Below are 19,985 nucleotides of genomic sequence, written 5' to 3'. Positions count from 1 at the left end.
ACCTCATACCATACACAAAACTAAATTCCAGGTGAATTAAACACCTAAAAGCAGTAGCCATAGAAAAGATAAATAAAATGCTTTCTAAAAGTATAAAAATGAGTGTATCTTTATTACATTTGGATGAGGAAAACTTTCTTATACGAAACACAAACAGTATAGATTATACAGAAAAGCTGAATAAAATGTTCTACCTCAACACAAAAAAAAATTTCATATAGAAAAACTCACTATAAACAAGACTAAAAGACAAGTGGAATTTCATAGGCTTATTCAAAGGAAGAAAAAACAAAATAAAAGACAAATGGAAGACTAAGGGAAGATGTTTTTAAGGGTATATAACTGTCAAAGATTAGAAGCCAGGATATATTTTTAAAACACATACACCTTGGCCAGGCATGGTGGCTCACACCTGTAATCCCAGCACTTTGGGAGGCCGGGGTGGGTGGATCACGAGGTCAAGAGTTCAAGACCAGTCTGGCCAAGATGGTGAAACCCCGTCTCTACTAAAAATACAAAAATTAGCTGGACGTGCTGGAAGGCGCCTGTAATCCTAACTACTTGGGAGGCTGAGGCAGAGAATCGTTGAACCTGGAAGGCGGAGGTTGCAGTGAGCCAAGATCACGCCAATGCACTCCAGCATGGGAGATAAAGCACAGCTCCATCTTGGAAAACACACACACACACACACACACACACACACACACACACACACACCCCTCCCACAAATCCCTAAGAAAAAGCAACAATACAATAGAAAAATGAGCAAAAAAGATGAACAGGAAATTCACAGAAAATTCAAACGGTCAATAAATGTGTGAAAAGATCCTCGACCTCATTAGTAATTAGGAAAATGCAAATTTAAAAGATGATAGTTCATCTTGCTCCCACTCCACCCAGATAACCATTCTCAATTGGATATATTTGAGTGTATTCTTTTTTCCATGAATATACTAACACACACACACACACACACACACACACGCATATTACTAAACTACACATATAGTATATATTAATAAAGACATTTTGAGTTGATGAACGAAGGAATGGGTGAGTGAGAATCAGACAATATCAGATCATGAATGAATGGTGTTAAAAGCAGTAAGACAGGTTTTCCTAGGAAATCATAAAAGGAGCTGGGATTTTGGGAGCTTTATCTTAATCTCTTTATAACTAAGTGTTTTCCATGTAAAAGTTGGTGTTTTTAAAATTTAATTTAATTTTTTTTTGAGATAGGGTCTTGATCTGTCATCCAGGCTGAAACACAGTGGTATAATCATGGCTCACTGCAGCCTTGTCCTCCTAGACTGAAGCAATTCTTCCAACTCACCCTCCCTCTCAGCTGGGACTACAAGCATGCACCACCATGTCCAGCTAATTAAAAAAATTTTTTTGCAGAAACAGGATCTTGCTATATTGCCCAGGTTGGTCTTGAATTCCTGGCCTCAAGTGATCCTCCCGCCTCAGCCTCCCAAAGTGCTGGGATTATAGGCGTGAGCCACTGGGCTCAGACAAGGGCTCTTCTTGATGGCTTACTGTATCCACTTTGTCCCCAAGACCATAGGGAGACAACTAGAGGTGACTGTACTAGCTAGATTTTAAACGAAACTGAAATGAAAGTTCACTTCCTCATTATGGATACCTCATGTGACAAGTTCCAATTTCTTTTAAAGTCAGTTGAACTGAAATCTCCCTGCTGCTTTGAAATCTTAGAAGAGAGCCCATCAATTCAAGGATTCTTACTGTGGGAGCACCTGCTGGTTCTATCACGTATGTACTGTTTGTTCTTTTTCTCCCATTTGGTCTTCAAACACTCTGTTTGTGTTTGTAACTTGTTCTGCCTGCTAGGTTTTCAATCTTTGGTTTCAGGAAGTAAACTAAAAAGTCATATCGTTCAATTTGCTTCTCCATTTTTAAAAAGCTAATGTCTGCTTGAGCATCTAAGCATCTAAGTTGAGGCTGAAACGTGGCTTTCTTTGGAATATAATTAAAAGGTTTACATGTTTAAAATTCCAGATGTTTTCAATTGAAAAGAAACGGAAAAGAAAGTAGAATCCAGTTTGAGGGAGCTAGTCGCTAAATTTCTGTTGAAGTCTCTTGAATTAAATACAGAAGTGGCATTTTAAAGAGTAGTTAATTGCTTCATTTGAAACAGATGTCTGATCATTGGAAAAAAAAGATAAAAAGGAAAATAACCTACCTAAAGATGTGAATGAGAGTTGTCTTTTAACTATCTGTAAAGACTGTGGATATTTAAATAAGTCAGTTAAGAAGAGCTCATGTATTCAAAAATTCAGGAGATAAACTGATTTTTCAGAGGTTTGCCTCTCTTAAGGATGATTTTTTTTTTTTTTGAGAGAGAGAGAGAGAGAGAGAGAAAGAGATTTCCTTTGATTAGATTTGTTGGCAAATCCTGGAAAGTCCCTGTTTTCTAACCCCCTAGATGTGTTTGGTTTACCAGATACTGGGAAATTCCTGAAAATCACTTTTTAAAGTGGTACTAAGCATTGGAAGTAGTATTTCAGACATAAATCTGCAGCTATTCCCTGTGACTATATATCCCAGGAATTTTCCTGTATAATTCTCTTTATAATACTCTGTCCCTATTGAACAATGAGGTCACTTGGACACGGGAAGGGGAACATCACACACTGGGGCCTATTGTAGGGAGGGGGGAGTGGGGAAGGATGGCATTGGGAGTTATACCTGATGTAAATGACGAGTTGATGGGTGCTGATGAGTTGATAGGTGCAGCACACCAACATGACACAAGTATACATATGTAACAAACCTGCACGTTGTGCACATGTACCCTAGAACCTAAAGTATAATAATAATAATAAAAAGTCTGTCCCTTTGATAGACTTTGCATTGTTATTTTCTCTTATGAAAAAATATGGTCACAATATATGCAGCTAATAGCAACACTTCCTATGTTACCTTTCCTTACACAGAATGAAACGGCTGGTTTGTGTGCTCTTGGTGTGCTCCTCTGCAGTGGCGCAGTTGCATAAAGATCCTACCCTGGATCATCACTGGCATCTCTGGAAGAAAACCTATGGCAAACAATACAAGGAAAAGGTAGACTGGATTGCCACTCGAGCGATATGCTTTTAAAGGAGTACTGTTTTCTACCTCTCAAAATTGCGTTCTTACAGGCAGTGTTTTCAGTAAATATTTAGGCTGGGCGTGGTGCCTTGCGCCTGTAATCCCAGCCCTTTGGGAGGCCAAGATGAGCGGATCACCTGAGGTCAAGAGTTCGAGACCAGCCTAGCCAACATGGCAAAACCCCGTCTCTACTAAAAATACAAAAATTAGCTGGATGTGGTGGTAGGCGCCTGTAATCCCAGCTACTCAAGAGGCTGAGGCAAGAGAATCGCTTGACCCGGGGAGGCGGAAGTTGCAGTGAGCCAAGATTGCGCCATTGCACTCCAGCCTGGGCGACAGACTGAGACTCCATCTCAAAAATAAATAAATAAATATTATGTACTTGTTTCTTGCCAGATACTATTCTTGGTACCATACAGCAGGTGTCAAAACAAAATTCCTATTATGGAGCTTTTATTATAGTGAGAGAGACAGGAAATAAGAAAATAAACAAGCAGACATGTAGTATGCTAGATGGTGATAAGTGTTGTAGTTAAAAGTAACGGAAGGCATGGAGAGGAGGAAGGGCGCTGGGTGGCGGTAGTGGTGGTAAGAAGTCTATCTATATGACAGGAGGGTTAGGAAAGGCCTCACGGATAGGGGTGCCATTTGAGCAGAGAATTGATGGAAGCCAGGGAGCAAGCAAAATACTTGCTTGCTATCAGGCCAAGGGCAAATGAGCACAAGCTCCTGAAGAAGGGCCACATTTGGGATGGCTGAGGAGCGAAAAGGCCTTATTACCCACATAGTGCGGCTAGATATTGTTTCTTGACTATCACTTCCCATTTTGTACTTCTGTTTTTATTTCAAAGCACGCTTGCTGATGTTAAGACCTTAACCCTACTGCTTTAAATAACTAAGTCCTGTAACTATGTAATATTTCTGTTTGTAAGCTAGCATCATATATTTCTTTATTTGACATATTATTTTGTATAAAAATGACACTCTTAGTAGGTCATATACTCTAAATTTTATTTTTATTTATTTATAATTAAATAATAATTGTGTATATTTATGGAGTACAATGTGATGTTATGATACAAATATATATTGCAGAATGATTAAATTAGGCTAATTAACATATTCAGCACCTCACATACTTATCCTTTCTTTGTGATGAGAACATTTAAAATCCACCCTTTCAGTAATTTCGACATATAAAATACATTATTACTATTATCGGTAGCCACCATGCTATGCAATAGATTGCGAGAACGTATTCTTCTTGTCTAAATGAAACTCTGTACTCTTTGCCTAGCATCTCCCCTTTCCCTGTCTACCCTCCTCCCAGCCTCTGCTAACCACCATTCTACTCTCTATTTTTATGAGTTCAACTGTTTTAGAGTCCACATGTAAATGAGATTATGCAGTATTTGTCTTTCTGTGCCTGGCTTATTTCACTTAGCATAACATTCTCTAGACCCATCCATGTTGTTGAAAATGACAGAATTTCCTTTTTTTTTTTTTTTTTAAGGCTAATTGGTATTCCATTATACATGGAATACAATAAGTACGACACTTTTTTATCCATTCATCTTTTAATGGACACTTTATAAGGTTGATTCCATATCGTGACTATTGTGAATAATGCTACAATGAACCTGGAAGTGCAGCTACCTTGTTGACATACTGATTGTGCTTCCTTGGGACATATACCCAGAAGTGAGATTGCTGGATGATATGGTAATTATGTTTTTAGTTTTTTGAGGAATCTCCATACTGTTTTCCAAAATGACTGTACTAATTTACATTCCCACTAACAGTGTATGAGGGTTCCCTTTTCCCCACATCCTCACCAACACGTATCTTTCATTGTTTTGATAATAGCCATTCTAACAGATGTGAGGTGATATCTCATTGTGGTTTTACTTTACATTTCCCTGATGATTGGTGATGTTGAGCATTTTTTCATATATCTGTTGGCCATTTGTATGTGTCTTGTTTTGAGAAATGTCTATTCAAGTCTTCTGCCCATTTTTAAACAGGGTTATTTTCTTGATGGTTACTTTGAGTTCCTTCTATATTTGGGATATTAGCCCCTTATGAAATGTATGATTTGTAAATATTTTCTCCCAATCTATGAGTTATCCTTTCACTCTGTTAATTGTTTCCTTTATTTTACAAAAGCTTTTTAGTTTGATGGAGTCCTGTGTGTCTATTTTTGCTATTGTTGCCTGTTCTTTAGGGGTCATATTCAAAAAACCATTGCCTGGACCAATGTTGTGGAGTTTTCCCCTATATTTTCTTATAGTAATTGTGTAGTTTCAGGCCTTATGTTTATGCTTTAATTCATTTTGAGTTGATTACTGTATATGGGGTGACATAAGGGTTCAATTTCATTTTTCTGCATTTGGATAGCCAGCTTTCCCAATGCTATTTATTAAACAGACTATCCTTTCCCCATTGTGTGTTCTTAGCACCTTTGCTGAAAGTCGATTGACCATAAAATTGCAGGTTATTTCTGGGCTCTATATCCTATTCCACTGGTAAATGTGTCTGTTTCTATGCCAGTACTATGCTGTTTAAATTACTATAGTTTTGTAATATATTTTGAAACCAGGCATTTTGTAATGCCTTCAGCTTTGTTCCTCTTGCTAAAGATTGCTTTGACTATTCAAGGACTTTTGTAGTTCCACATGAATTTGAGGATTGTTTTTTCTATTTCTGTTAAGAATAACATTAGAATTTTGATAGAAATTGCACTGAATTAGTTTGCTTTGGGTAGTATGAACATTTTAGCAATATTAATTCTTCCAATCCTTGAGCATGGAATATCTTCCCATTTATTTATTTTATCTTAAATTTCTTTCTTTCTTTCTTTTTCTTTTCTTTTTTTTTTTTTGAGACAGAATTTTGCTCTTGTTGCCCAGGCTGGAGTGCAATGACATGATCTCGGCTCTCCACAACCTCCGCCTCCCAGGTTCAAGCAATTCTCCTGCCTCAGCCTCCCGAGTAGCTGGGATTACAGGCATGCACCACCACGCCCAGCTAATTTTGTGTTTTTAGTAGAGTCAGGGTTTTTCCAAGTCGTTCAGGCTGGTCTCAAACTCCCGACGTTAGGTGATCCTGACCTCAGCCTCCCAAAGTGCTCGGATTACAGGCGTGAGCCACTGTGCCTGGCCTATTTTGTCTTCAGTTTCTTCCATCAATGTTTTATAGTTTTCAGCATATAACATTTCAACTCCTTGGTTAAATTTACTCCTAAGTATGTTTTAAATGCTATTGTAAATAGAATTGTTTTCCTAATTTCTTTTTCAAATAGTTGTTAGTGTATAAAAACACTACTGACTTTTGTATGTTGACTTTGTGTCCTACAACTTTACTGAATTCACATATCAGTTGTAATAGTTTTTTGATGGAGTCTTTCCTTTCTCTCTCTCTCTCTCTTTTTCTTTTTTCTTTCTTCTTTTTTTTTTTTTTTTTTTGAGATGGATTCTTGCTCTGTCGCCCAGGCTGGAGTGCAGTGGTGCAGTCTCGGCTCACTGCAAGCTCCACCTCCTGGGTTCAAGCGATTCTCCTGCCTCAGCCTCCTGAGTAGCTGGGATTACTGGCACATGCCACCACACCCAGATACTTTTTGTGTTTTTAGTAGAGACAGGGTTTCACCATGTTGGTCATACTGGTCTCGAACTCCTGACCTCATGATCCACTCACCTTGGCCTCCCAAAGTGCTGGGATTACAGGCATGAACCACTGTGCCCAAACCTTTTTTTTTTTTTTTTTTTTTTTTTGAGATGAGATCTTGCTTTGTCACCCAGGTTGGAGTAAAGTGGTATGATCATAGCTTACTGCAGCCTCAAACTCCCAGCTCAAGTGATTCTCTTGCCTCAGCCTTCCAAGTAGCTGGGACTATAAGCACATGGCACCACACCTGGTTAATTTCTATTTTTGGTTTTTGTAGAGATGGGGTCTTGCCATGTTGTCCAGGCTGGTGTTAAACTCCTGGATTCATACAATCCTCCCATCTCAACCTCCCAAAGTATAGGCATGAGCCACCACACCTGGCCAAGACTTTCTATATGATCATGTCATCAACAAACAAAGGCAATTTTACTTCTTCCTTCTCTTATTTGGAGGCCTTGTATTTATTTTTCTTGCCTAATTGCTCTGGCTAGGATTTTCAGCACTATATTGACTAGAAATGGTGAAAGTGGGTACCCTTGTCTTTTTCTGATCTTAGCAGAATTGCCTTTAAATTTTCACCCAGTTGAGTATGGTGTTAGCTGTAGTCTTGCCATATATGGCCTATTTGTGTTGAGGAACATTCCTTCTACATGTAATTTGTTGAGAATGTTTGTCATGAAAGGATGTTGAATTCTGTCAAATGCTTTTCCTGCATCTATTGAAATGATCATATGGTTTCCTTGGTGCTGATGAATTTCACCCTCACCCACACCCTTTATGAAGAGGTTCCTCATTTCAAGGTTAACTGGAGTTAGATGTGCAATTAGCACCATTATCTGGTTAAATGAATGCTATCCCTCTGTTTAATAATTCCAATCCCTCAGGAGGAATGAACCTGACTTTTGATTAGTATCCTACCTTTATAATTGATCTCAAAGTGCACTTCTTTTTATTTTTTTTTCCTTTCTTGTACTTAGATTTGTTTGTCTTTATACCATTGCTTCTCATCTTGCGGTTTGGAAGTAAGCCCATCATGCATGCCCATTATGTCAATTACTGGGGTAACAGTAAAACCTTGCTCCAAGGGAGAGAAACCTGCATCCAGACTTGCTACCTAGCAAGTCTGGCTTCAGCTATTCTAGGAGGCACCATCCACCTTGCCTTCTACATCATTGTATTCTATGTGAATGAATCTCCTGAAGGACAAGAAAATTGACAGTCATCTTGTAAATTCACTGTGAATAAAATTAAAATAATAGAACCAAAAATAACTTTTCAAAAGACTATATATAAAGGAATAATATGTACACTAATAGACAAGAAAAAAATTAGAAATCTTAGAAATAAAAAATATTGTCACTGCAATAAAAATCAAAAGGATTTCCAGACTGTAAGGAGTTGGATAGTATCTGAAAGATACTACTGAGGGATTCACCCTGAATGCAGCACCTAGAAATAAAAAGAAAAATATAAGAAAACGCAAGTAAGAAGATGAAAGAGAGTTTGAGGCTCCAAAATACTTCGGATAGGAGTTTCTGAAAAAGAGAATTAGATGGAATGGTGGAGAAGTAATATATGTGGAGACACTGATTGAGAATATTCCAGATATGAGACAAGGTCCTGAGTCATCCAATCAAAAGTACACAGCTGAAGGTAAATAAAGAAACCTACACCCAGACACATGTAATGAAGTTGTAAAACATGAAAAAGAAAGAGAAAATCATGGCTGGGTGCATGGTTCACACCTGTAATCCCAGCACTTTGGGAGGCCAAGGGGGGACGATCCTTTAAGGCCAGGCGTTTGAGACCAGCCTGTCTCTACAATAAAATAAAACAAAATAAAATAAAATAAAATAAAATAAAAATAAGCTGGTTGTGGTGGTGCATGCTTACAGTCCTAGCTACCTGGGCAGCTGAGATGGGAGGATAGTTTGAGCCCAAGAATTTGAAGCTGCAGTGAGCTGTGATCATACCACTGCACTCCAGCCTGGGCAACAGAGCAAGACCCTGTCTTTAAAAAAAAAAAAAAAACAACTGGCTGCAGTGGTACACACCAGTGATCCCAGTTATGCAGGAGGCTGAGATGTGAAGATTGCTGGATCCCAGGAGGTCAAGGCTATAGTGAGCGGTAATCACGCCACTTCGCTGCACTCCATCCAGCCTGAGTGACAGAGCAAGACTGTCAAAAATAATAATAATAATAATAGTAAATTTTAAAAAGAGAAGGAAATTCATGTTTATCATAAAATAATATTAATCACCATCAAAGCAGTTAAGAGCAAGAATTAAAATTAATATGTGAAGTTAGCAGTTATATTGGATATATTTATGCATTTGCATGCTCTCAGATCCACATTTGGTAGAATGCTTCAAAAATGCTATTTTCGGGTGGTGCAGTGGTTCACACCTGTAATCCCAGTACTTTGGGAGGCCGAGGCAGGCAGATCCCCTGAGGTCAGGAGTTTGAGACCAGCCTGGCCAACATGGCGAAACCCTGTCTCTACTAAAAATACAAAAATTAGCTGGTGTGGTGGCATATGCCTGTAATCCCAGATACTCGGGAGGCTGAGGCAGAGAATCACTTGAACCTAGGAATCGGAGGCTGAAGTGAGCTGAGATCATGCCACTGGACTCCAGTATGGGTGACAGAGTGAAACTCCATCTTAAAAAAAAAAAAAAAATGCCATTTTCATTATCAAACACTTATTTGTCCAGGATGCAGTATGACTATGTTCTTCTTCATTATGTTTTAGAATGAAGAAGCAGTACGACGTCTCATCTGGGAAAAGAATCTAAAGTTTGTGATGCTTCATAACCTGGAGCATTCAATGGGAATGCACTCATATGATCTGGGCATGAACCACCTGGGAGACATGGTAGGTACATTACAAGGAATCCCACTTTCATGTCTGGGTAAACATCATTTCCTTTCTGTCTCCCCAAAAGCAATTTGAAGGTAAACAGCAATAACAAAGGAACGTATAGTACAAAGTTGGAAAACAGTAGAATTTAAGGACATAAGAACTTGTACAGAAATTCCTTACTTAGTTCTACTTTGACTGCTTTCTTTCTTTAACAAATCACTTCTTTAAAGGAAATTTTAAACTCACAGACTACCATTGTTTTTTTAAAATAAATTCTAGAAAATATTACCTAAAGATTATCGACAGGCTTTTATAGAAAGTTGCCATACTTATTTAAGTCTAGATTGACAATTTAGTATGATCCATCTGCTTTCTTAATGGGAGCATGTGGGTATTTAATCTCACAAATAATCTTCTATTGGTTTTCAGATTCTATTCTGTCCTACAAAACTTTACCGCTGTTGCCAAAGTGAAGAAGGGAACGCCCTAGGTAGACTAAACTCCTTCTTAAATGCAGGAATCTCCTTTGTAATTCTTTCTCACATGGGAAACCAGTTTAGTCCACTTTTTAGACAGCGCTTTTATAAAATTCTGCCTTGCTTTGAAACAAAAATCTGCCTCCCTGTAACTTCTAGTTTTTACCATTCTCTTTTCCTCCTTCCCCATGAGGGTGCCTAACTGGGATGCTAGTGTGAAGTGTGAAACTAAACAAATCCAGATAATTCACCCCACCAGATCCTAATGGAACCTCTCTTGGTCACAACTATTACTGGTTTTTCTCAGTTTTTTTATTCCATGTCAGTTTTAAAATATATTCACAGTTACAGTTATTAGGATATTAGAAAGAAGGATAGGCTGGGCGCAGTGACTCACGCCTGTAATCCTAGCACTTTGGGAGGCCGAGGTGGGCAGATCACGAGGTCAGGAGTTCAAGACCACCCTGACCAACATGGAGAAACCCTGTCTCTACTAAAACTACAAAATTAACTGGGTGCGGTGGCTTATGACTGTAATCCCAGCACTTTGTGAGGCTAAGATGGGCAGATGACCTGAGGTCGGGAGTTTGAGACCAGTCTAACCAACATAGAGAAACCCCATCCCTACTAAAAATACAAAATTAGCTGGATGTGGTGGCACATGCCTGTAATCTCAGCTACTTGGGAGGCTGAGGCAGGAGAATCACTTGAACCTGGGAGGCAGAGGTTGCAGTGAGCCGAGGTCACGCCATTGCACTCCAGCCTGGGCAACAAGAGTGAAACTCCGTCTCAAAAAAAAAAGGAAGAAAAGAAAGAAGGATATAAGTGAAAGAGATATATATATAGTCATGTGTCATATACATTTTGGCCACTGATGGACCACATATACCTCAGTGGTCCTTCAAGATTATAATGGAGCGGAAAAGTTCCTCTTGCCTAGCGAGTGATGTTGTAGCCACCATAGCAATGTAGCACAATACACTACTCACTTGTCTGTGGTGATGCTGCTGTAAACAGATCTACTGCTCTGCCAGTGGTGTAAAAGTATAGCACATAAAATTTTGCACAGTACAAAATGTTTCATAATAATAAATGACTATGTTACTGGTTTATGTATTTACTATACTATACTTTTAATTGTTATTTTAAAGTGTACTCCTACTTATACTTTTAAAAAGTTAACTGTAAAACAGCCTCAGGCAGGTCCTTCAGGAGGTATCCAGTAGAAAACATTGTTATCAGAGATGACAGCTCCATAAGTGTTATTGCCCCTGAAGACCTTCCAGTGGGACAACAGGTGGAGATGGAATGCAGTGATACTGATGATCCTGACCTTGTATAGGCCTAGGCTAATATATGTGTGTGTGTGTGTGTGTGTGTGTGTGTGTGGTTGTATATTAGTTTTTAACAAAAAAGTGTAAAAACTTTTTTAAAAAAATTTTTTATTATACTTTAAGTTCTAGGGTACATGTGCACAACGTGCAGGTTTGTTACATATGTATACATGTGCCATGTTGGTGTGCTGCACCCATTAACTCGTCATTTACATTAGTTATATCTCCTAATGCTATCCCTCCTCCCTCCCCACAATAGGACTCAGTGTGTGATGTTCCCCTTCCTGTGTCCAAGTGATCTCATTGTTCAATTCCCACCTATGAGTGAGAACATGTGGTATTTGGCTTTCTGTTCTTGCGATAGTTTGCTCAGAATGATGGTTTCCAGCTGCATCCATGTCCCTACAAAGGACACGAACTCATCCTTTTTTATGGCTGCATAGTATTCCATGGTGTATATGTGCCATGTTTTCTTAATCCAGTCTGTCACTGATGGACATTTGGGTTGATTCCAAGTCTTTGCTATTGTGAATAGTGCCGCAATAAACATACGTGTGCATGTGTCTTTATAGCAGCATGACTTATAATCCTTTGGGTATATCCCCAGTAATGGGATGGCTGGGTCAAATGGTATTTCTAGTTCTAGATCCTTGAGGAATCGCCACACTGTTTTCCACAATGGTTGAACTAGTTTACAGTCCCACCAACAGTGTAAAAGTGTTCTTATTTCTCCACATCCTCTCTAGCACCTATTGTTTCCTGATTTTTTAATGATTGCCATTCTAACTGGTGTGAGATGGTATCTCATTGTGGTTTTGATTTGCATTTCTCTGATGGTGAGTGATGATGCGCATTTTTTCATGTGTCTGTTGGCTGTATGAATGTCTTCTTTTGAGAAGTGTCTGTTCATATCCTTTGCCCACTTTTTGATGGGGTTGTTTGTTTTTTTCTTGTAAATTTGATTGAGTTCTTTATAGGTTCTGGATATTAGCCCTTCGTCAGATGAGTAGTTTGCAAAAATTTTCTCCCATTCTGTAGGTTGCCTGTTCACTCTGATGGTAGTTTCTTTTGCTGTGCAGAAGCTCTTTAGTTTAATTAGATCCCATTTGTCAATTTTGGCTTTTGTTGCCATTGCTTTTGGTGTTTTAGACATGAAGTCCTTGCCCATGCCTATGTCCTGAATGGTATTACCTAGGTTTTCTTCTAGGGTTTTTATGGTATTAGGTCTAACATTTAAGTCTCTAATCCATCTTGAATTAATTTTCGTATAAGGAGTAAGGAAAGGATCCAGTTTCAGCTTTCTACTTATGGCTAGCCAATTTTTCCAGCACCATTTATTAAATAGGGAATCCTTTCCCCGTTTCTTGTTTTTGTCAGGTTTGTCAAAGATCAGATGACTGTAGATGTGTGGTATTCTTTCTGAGGGCTCTTTCTGTTCCATTGGTCTATACCTCTGTTTTGGCACCAGTACCATGCTGTTTTGGTTACTGTAGCCTTGTAGTATAGTTTGAAGTCAGGTAGCATGATGCCTCCAGCTTTGTTCTTTTGGCTTAGGATTGTCTTGGCAATGTGGGGTCTTTTTAGGTTCCATATGAACTTTAAAGCAGTTTTTTCCAATTCTGTGAAGAAAGTCATTGGTAGCTTAATGGGGATGGCATTGAATCTATAAATTACCTTGGGCAGTATGGCCATTTTCACAATATTGATTTTTCCTATCCATGAGTATGGTATGTTCTTCCATTTGTTTGTGTCCTCTTTTATTTCACTGAGCAGTGGTTTGTAGTTCTCCTTAAGAGGTCCTTTACATCCCTTGTAAGTTGGATTCCTAGGTATTTTATTCACTTTGAAGCTATTGTGAATGGGAGTTCATTCATGATTTGGCTCTCTGTTTGTCTGTTACTGGTGTATAAGAATGCTTGTGATTTTTGCACATTGATTTTGTATCCTGAGACTTTGCTGAAGTTGCTTATCAGCTTAAGGAGATTTTGGGCTGAGACAATGGGGTTTTCTAAATATACAATCATGTCATCTGCAAACAGGGACAATTTGACTTCTTCTTTTCCTAACTGAATACCCTTTATTTCTTTCTCTTGCCTGATTGCCCTAGCCAGAACTTCCAACACTATGTTGAATAGGAGTGGTGAGAGAGGGCATCCCTGTCTTGTGCCAGTTTTCAAAGGGAATGCTTCCAGTTTTTGCCCATTCAGTATGATATTGGCTGTGGGTTTGTCATAAATAGCTCTTATTATTTTGAGATATGTTCCATCAATACCGAATTTATTGAGAGTTTTTAGCATGAAGGGCTGTTGAATTTTGTCAAAGGCCTTTTCTGCATCTATTGAGATAATCATGTGGTTTTTGTCTTTGGTTCTGTTTATATGCTGGATTACATTTATTGATTTGTGTATATTGAACCAGCCTTGCATCCCAGGGATGAAGCCCACTTGATCATGGTGGATAAGCTTTTTGATGTGCTGCTGGATTCAGCTTGCCAGTATTTTATTGAGGATTTTTGCATTGATGTTCATCAGGGATATTAGTCTAAAATTCTCTTTTTTTGTTGTATCTCTGCCAGGCTTTGGTATCAGGATGATGTTGGCCTTGTAAAATGAGTTAGGGAGGATTCCCTCTTTATCTATTGATTGGAATAGTTTCAGAAGGAATGGTACTAGCTCCTCCTTGTACCTCTGGTAGAATTCGGCTGTGAATCCGTCTGGTCCTGGACTTTTTTTGGTTGGTAGGCTATTAATTATTGCCTCAATTTCAGAGCCTGTTATTGGTCTATTCAGGGATTCAACTTACTTTAAAAGTAAAAACTTTTAAAAAATTAAAAATAGAAAAAGCTTATATAAGAAAGTGATAAAGAAGAAAAATATTTTCATACAGCTATACAATGTGTTTGTATTTTAAGGTGTTACTATAAAAGACAAAACATTTAAAAAATTAAAAGTTTATTAAGTAAAAAAGTTGCATTAAACCAAGGTTAATTTATTACTGAAGAAAGAAAAATTTTTTAACAAATTTAGTGTAGCCTAAGTGTTTATAAAGTCTACAATAATATCCTGGGCCTTCACATTCACTCTCCACTCACTCACTGACTCACCCAGAGCAACTCCAGGCCTTTCATAGTAAATGACCTATACAAAAGTACCATTTTTCCTTTTTTTTTTTTTTTTTTTTTGAGATGGAGTCTCACCCGTTGCCCAGGCTGGAGTGCAGTGGCACGATCTTGGCTCGCTGAGACCTCTGCCTCCCAGGCTCAAGTGATTCTCCTGCCTCAGCCTCCTGAATAGCTGGGATTACAGGCATGCATCACCACGCCCAGCTAATTTTTATATTTTTGGTATAGACGGGGTTTCACCATGTTGGCCAGGCTGGTCTCGAACTCCTGACCTCAGGTGATCTGCCTGGCTCGGCCTCCCAAAGTGCTGGGATTGCAGGTGTGAGCCACTGTGCCCAGCCCCCATTTTTACTTTTTATACTGTATTTTCACTATACCTTTTCTATGTTTAGACATATTTAGATACACAAGTACTTCATATTGTTCTACAATTGCCTACAACCTTCAGTACAGTACCATGTTGTGCAGGTTTGTAGTCTAGGAGCAACGGGCCCTTCCATACAGCCTAGGTGTGTAGGAGCCGATACACTCTAGGTTTGTGTAAGTAGACACTATGGTGTTTGCACAATGACAAAATCACCTAACGACGCATTTCTCAGAACATATTCCAGTCATTAAACGATGCCTGACTGTATATTTGCTTTGTAGACCAGTGAAGAAGTGATGTCTTTGATGAGTTCCCTGAGAGTTCCCAGCCAGTGGCAGAGAAATATCACATATAAGTCAAACCCTAATCAGATGTTGCCAGATTCTGTGGACTGGAGAGAGAAAGGGTGTGTTACTGAAGTGAAATATCAAGTGAGTATTACCATCCCAAGCCTCTGAACCCTAGGTAGAGCTCTTTAAATGCTTAGTCTAGCTACAGAATTTGACAGTGAATCTTACAGTCCCACGTGTTACTTTCTAATTATTTTCATTATTCTTGTCTTCCCAACTAAATTATAAGTTCCTTAAGGGCAAGGATCACATATTATATTTTATTTATACAGTTGGCCCTCCATATCCACAGGTTCCATATCTGCAGATTCCACCAACCGTGGATCAAAAATATCCAGAAAAAGGTGAAGATAAAAAAACAGGCCAGGCGCTCACGCCTATAATACCATTACTTTGGGAGGCTGAGGCGGGTGGATCACCTGAGGCCAGGAGTTCGAGACCAGCCTGGCCAACATGATGAAACCTCGTCTCCACTAAAAATACAAAAATTAACAGGGCCTGGTGGCACACGCCTGTAATCCCAGTTACTCAGGAGGGTGAGGCAGGAGAATCACTTGAACCTGGGAGGCAGAGGTTACAGTGAGCTGAGATCGCACCACTGCACTCCAGCCTGAGCTACAAAGCGAGACTCCATCTCAAAAAAAAAAAAAGTAAGTAAAGTATATGGGAAGACCAGGCATAGTGGCTTATGCTTGCAATCCCAGCACTTTTCCAGGTCAAGGGAGGAAGATCACTTGAGGTCAGGAGTTCGAGACCAGCTTGGCCAACATGGTGAAGTCCCGTCTCTACTGAAAATACAGAAATTAGCCTAGCATGGTGGCAGGTGCCTGTAATCCCAGCTACTCGGGAGGGTGAGGCAGGAGAATCACTTGAACCTGGGAGGTGCAGGTTGCAGTGAGCTGACATCTTGCCACTGCACTCCAGCCTGGGCCATAGAGTGAGATCCTGTCTTTAAAAACAAACACACACACACACAAAAAAACAAAAAAACACATATAGGAGGATGTGTAGATTATATGCAAATACTTAGTCATTTATATAAGGAACTTGAAAATTCTTGACTTTTGGTATGCTCAGAGGTCCTGGAACCAATCCCTTGTAGATACTGAGGGACAACTGGATTCTCCACAGTGTTTTTTTTGTTGTTGTTTGTTTTTTTGTTTTTGAGACAGAGTCTCCCTCTGTTTTGCCCAGGCTGGACTGCAGTGGTGCGATCTAGGCTCACTGCAACCTCTGCCTCTGGGGCTCAAGTGATCCTCCCACCTCAGCTTACATAGTGACTACAAGCACACACCACCACACCCCGCTTTTTTTTTTTCCTTTGTATTTTTAGTAGAGATGGGTTTTGCCATGTTGCCCAAGCTGGTCTCAAGCTTCTGAGCTCAAGTGATCCTCCCACTTCCGCCTCCCAAAGTGCTGGGATTATAGGCATGAGCCCTTGCGGTCAGCCTCCACAGTGCTTTTCTAAGTGATCATAGAACCACCTACTTAGACAAACACTGAACTAAGCAAATAGGTGTTTAACACAGACTTTCATTGCTCATGCTACGCATTGACTGCACTGGACTCTCCAATAAGCCAATTGCTTGAAAAGCAGTGTTGCGTGAGAGAGCCCTGGTGATCAGGAAGTTTCTCCATTTCACTTGTGAATTTCAAAGTTGAAGGAGAAGAAAGAACTAGAGCTAGAGTGGTCTATAAATTGTGCCACTCAAGTTAATTCATGGTTAGTCTTGCATCGTTAGAATATGAAATATGTGCCTTGTAAAATTATTGTTCCTATGCTGTTGTATTTTCCTTTAGTTTGCTTGTTTTAAAAAATTGCAAAAATCCTAAATTAGTTAGAGGTAAAACACATGTATCACCATAGAGGTCAGGGTAAGTGAGAGGAATCAGAGCATTCTGAGCAGCTACCCCAGCTTGTGATCAATGAAGAAAGTAAAAATTTATTAGGAAGTAAATGGTGGCCAGGCACAGTGGCTCATGTCTGTGATTCCAGCACTTTGGGAGGCAGAGGCAGGAGGATCGCTTGAGTCCAGGAGTTAGAAACCAACCTAGGCAATATAGTGAGGCCCTGTCTCTACAAAAAATAAAAATAAAAATTAGCCAGGCATGGTGCGCTCCTGTAGTCCCAGCTACTTGAGGGGCTGAGATGGGAGGACTGCTTGACCCTGGGAGGTTGAGGCTACAGTGAGCCATGATCGCACCACTGCACTTCAGTCTGAGTGACAGAGGGAAACCCTGTCTCAAAACAAAAAAAAGAAGTAAATGGTACTGCTAATCTCTTATTCTTTTCCACCTACATATTTTTCTTTCAACTAGTTTTGGATTTCTTACCTGAGGTTCTCTAAAATAACAGCTTTAGAAGACCCAATAAACCACATATTTAGATGTTAACTCTGAGTAAGTTAATGAACTTCTTTCTCTGGGTGCTTGCGTTTTAATGAACAATTTTGCTTCAATCAAAAGCAATGTCAATTTCTTTCCTTTGGGTGGAGAGCAAAGTGGGAGGAGGGGAGGAGAGAGAAAGAGAACAATTATGATGGGGCTCTGGACACTCTGCCCCTTTTAAAACTAAATCAGCTTTGCCTTTTTTTGTTTGTTTATGCCTCCTTGTAAAATTTTTTTTTTTTTTTTTTTTTTTTTTGAGACGGAGTCTCGCTCTGTCGGCCAGGCTAGAGTGCAGTGGCCGGATCTCAGCTCACTGCAAGCTCCGCCTCCTGGGTTCACGCCATTCTCCTGCCTCAGCCTCCTACAGGCGTCCACCACCTCGCCCGGCTAGTTTTTTCTATTTTTAGTAGAGACGGGGTTTCACCGTATTAGCCAGGATGGTCTCGATCTCCTGACCTCGTGATCCGCCTGTCTCGGCCTCCCAAAGTGCTGGGATTACAGGCTTGAGCCACCGCGCCTGGCCTATATTTTTTGATCAAAAAAATTCTGAAGGTAACAAAGGTTTGAAAAATGCCAACCTAGGAGTAAATTTCTTATGTTTCAGGCATCATTTGACAGGAGAAAGGGTATTTTAGGTCAAGGAAATCATCCCAGCTTCTCTCAAAATCTCATTACTATAGGCAACTATCTCCCTTACTTACGTGTGAAAATAGGTGCAATTTGGTACATGCTCAGTGAGTATTGTTTCTTAGTATATTTGAATATGGTCATTATGCTCTGAGCTTGGTCGACCGCAAATCTCTATCAAGGTTGGACCTTGCCTAGATAACCATCAAGTATTTAGTCTTCATTCCCATTGTTAAAGACAGAAGGAAACTGTAGTGGCGGAGCTCTTTCTGGGAACTCGGGACAGAGCTGATGTAGTTGAGCGTTGTCCAGTTTGGGTTATGGAAGTAATTCCAAATGATTTTCTGTGATTTGCGTTTGTGACCTTGTATCTGTTTTAGGGTTCTTGTGGTGCTTGCTGGGCTTTCAGTGCTGTGGGGGCCCTGGAAGCACAGCTGAAGCTGAAAACAGGAAAGCTGGTGTCTCTCAGTGCCCAGAACCTGGTGGATTGCTCAACTGAAAAATATGGAAACAAAGGCTGCAATGGTGGCTTCATGACAAGGGCTTTCCAGTACATCATTGATAACAACGGCATTGACTCAGACGCTTCCTATCCCTACAAAGCCACGGTGTGTCACAAGCAAACTTTTTGTGCTGCCCCATGATCTCATGTTATCCACTGACTGACTGCACTGGGCTTGCCACCACGCCAATTGCTTGAGAAGCAGTATTGTGTATGAGAGAGAACCCTGTACAAGAATTCTTAAATTCTCAAGAGTTCTCTTTCTGATGAAGTACTCTTCTTAATATATCAGTAGTACAAATAAGCAAGTAGCACTCATGCTTAAAAACCGATTTTAATGACTGGGTGTAGTGGCTCACGCTTGTAGTCTCAGCACTTTGGGAGGCCAAGGTGGGTGGATCACCTGAGGTCAGGAGTTTGAGACCAACCTGGCCAAAATGGTAAAACACTGTCTCTACCAAAAATAGAAAAATTAGCCAGGCATAGTGGCGCATGCCTGTGGTCTCAGCTTCTTGGGAGGCTGAGGCAGGAGAATCACTTGAACTCAGGAGGCAGAGGTGCAGTGAGCCGAGATCACATCACTGTACTCCAGCCTTGGCAATGGAGCAAGACTCTGTCTCAAAATTAAACAAAACAGATTTTAAGCAAACTATCCTTAAAATTACTTCACTGTAAACTTTTTCTTCTGCAGCCTCCCATGCTCAACCTTATTCTCAGATCATTAACCACATCATTCTTCCACCCACCGAGAAGCTAAATAATACTCTCCTCTTCCTCGCAAATTCATTATACATTTTGATATAACGATAGCCTAAGGATTGTGTCCATGTTACAGAAGATTTTAAAAATATAAAAATATCACTCAAAAACCTTCTACCTTAACCACTATTATTTTGGTTTATTTCTTTCAAGTTATTTTCCTGTTAAGCACTTAAAAAACATAGTTGGCCCGGTGTGGTGGCTCACATCTGTAATCTCAGCACTTTGGGAGGTCGACGTGGGAGGATTGCTTGAGCTCAAGAGTTTGAGACCAGCCTGTGCAACATAGTGAGACCTCACCTCTACTAAAAATCAAAAAAATAGCCAGGCATGGTGGTGCACACCTGAGTAGCAGTTCCAGCTACATAGGAAGCTGAGACGGGAGAATCACTTGGCCCAGGAGATGGAGGCTGCAGTGAGCCA

General features: G+C 39.8%; 1 protein-coding gene across 2 annotated transcripts in view; it reads left to right on the top strand.

Moving 5' to 3' along the window:
- Window positions 1-1,513: 1,513 nt before the first annotated feature.
- Window positions 1,514-19,985, top strand: part of CTSS (cathepsin S) — a 36,293-nt gene continuing 17,821 nt past the window's right edge. Inside the window, exons 1-5 of one of the 2 annotated variants that reach the window (XM_025378823.1) lie at window positions 1,514-1,773; window positions 2,958-3,084; window positions 9,528-9,650; window positions 15,218-15,367; window positions 18,682-18,909. In XM_025378823.1, coding sequence (XP_025234608.1) covers window positions 2,959-3,084; window positions 9,528-9,650; window positions 15,218-15,367; window positions 18,682-18,909 — 627 coding nt within the window. In that variant the 5' untranslated portion in view covers window positions 1,514-1,773; window position 2,958. The remainder of the gene's footprint in view (window positions 1,774-2,957; window positions 3,085-9,527; window positions 9,651-15,217; window positions 15,368-18,681; window positions 18,910-19,985) is intronic. The other variant, XM_025378832.1, reaches the window with a different exon arrangement.

The sequence above is a fragment of the Theropithecus gelada genome, chromosome 1, assembly GCF_003255815.1.
Source record: "Theropithecus gelada isolate Dixy chromosome 1, Tgel_1.0, whole genome shotgun sequence".
Taxonomy (NCBI): Eukaryota; Metazoa; Chordata; class Mammalia; order Primates; family Cercopithecidae; genus Theropithecus; species Theropithecus gelada.
Note: the sequence above shows the minus strand (reverse complement) of the source record. Positions and strands in the feature narration are given on the sequence as shown.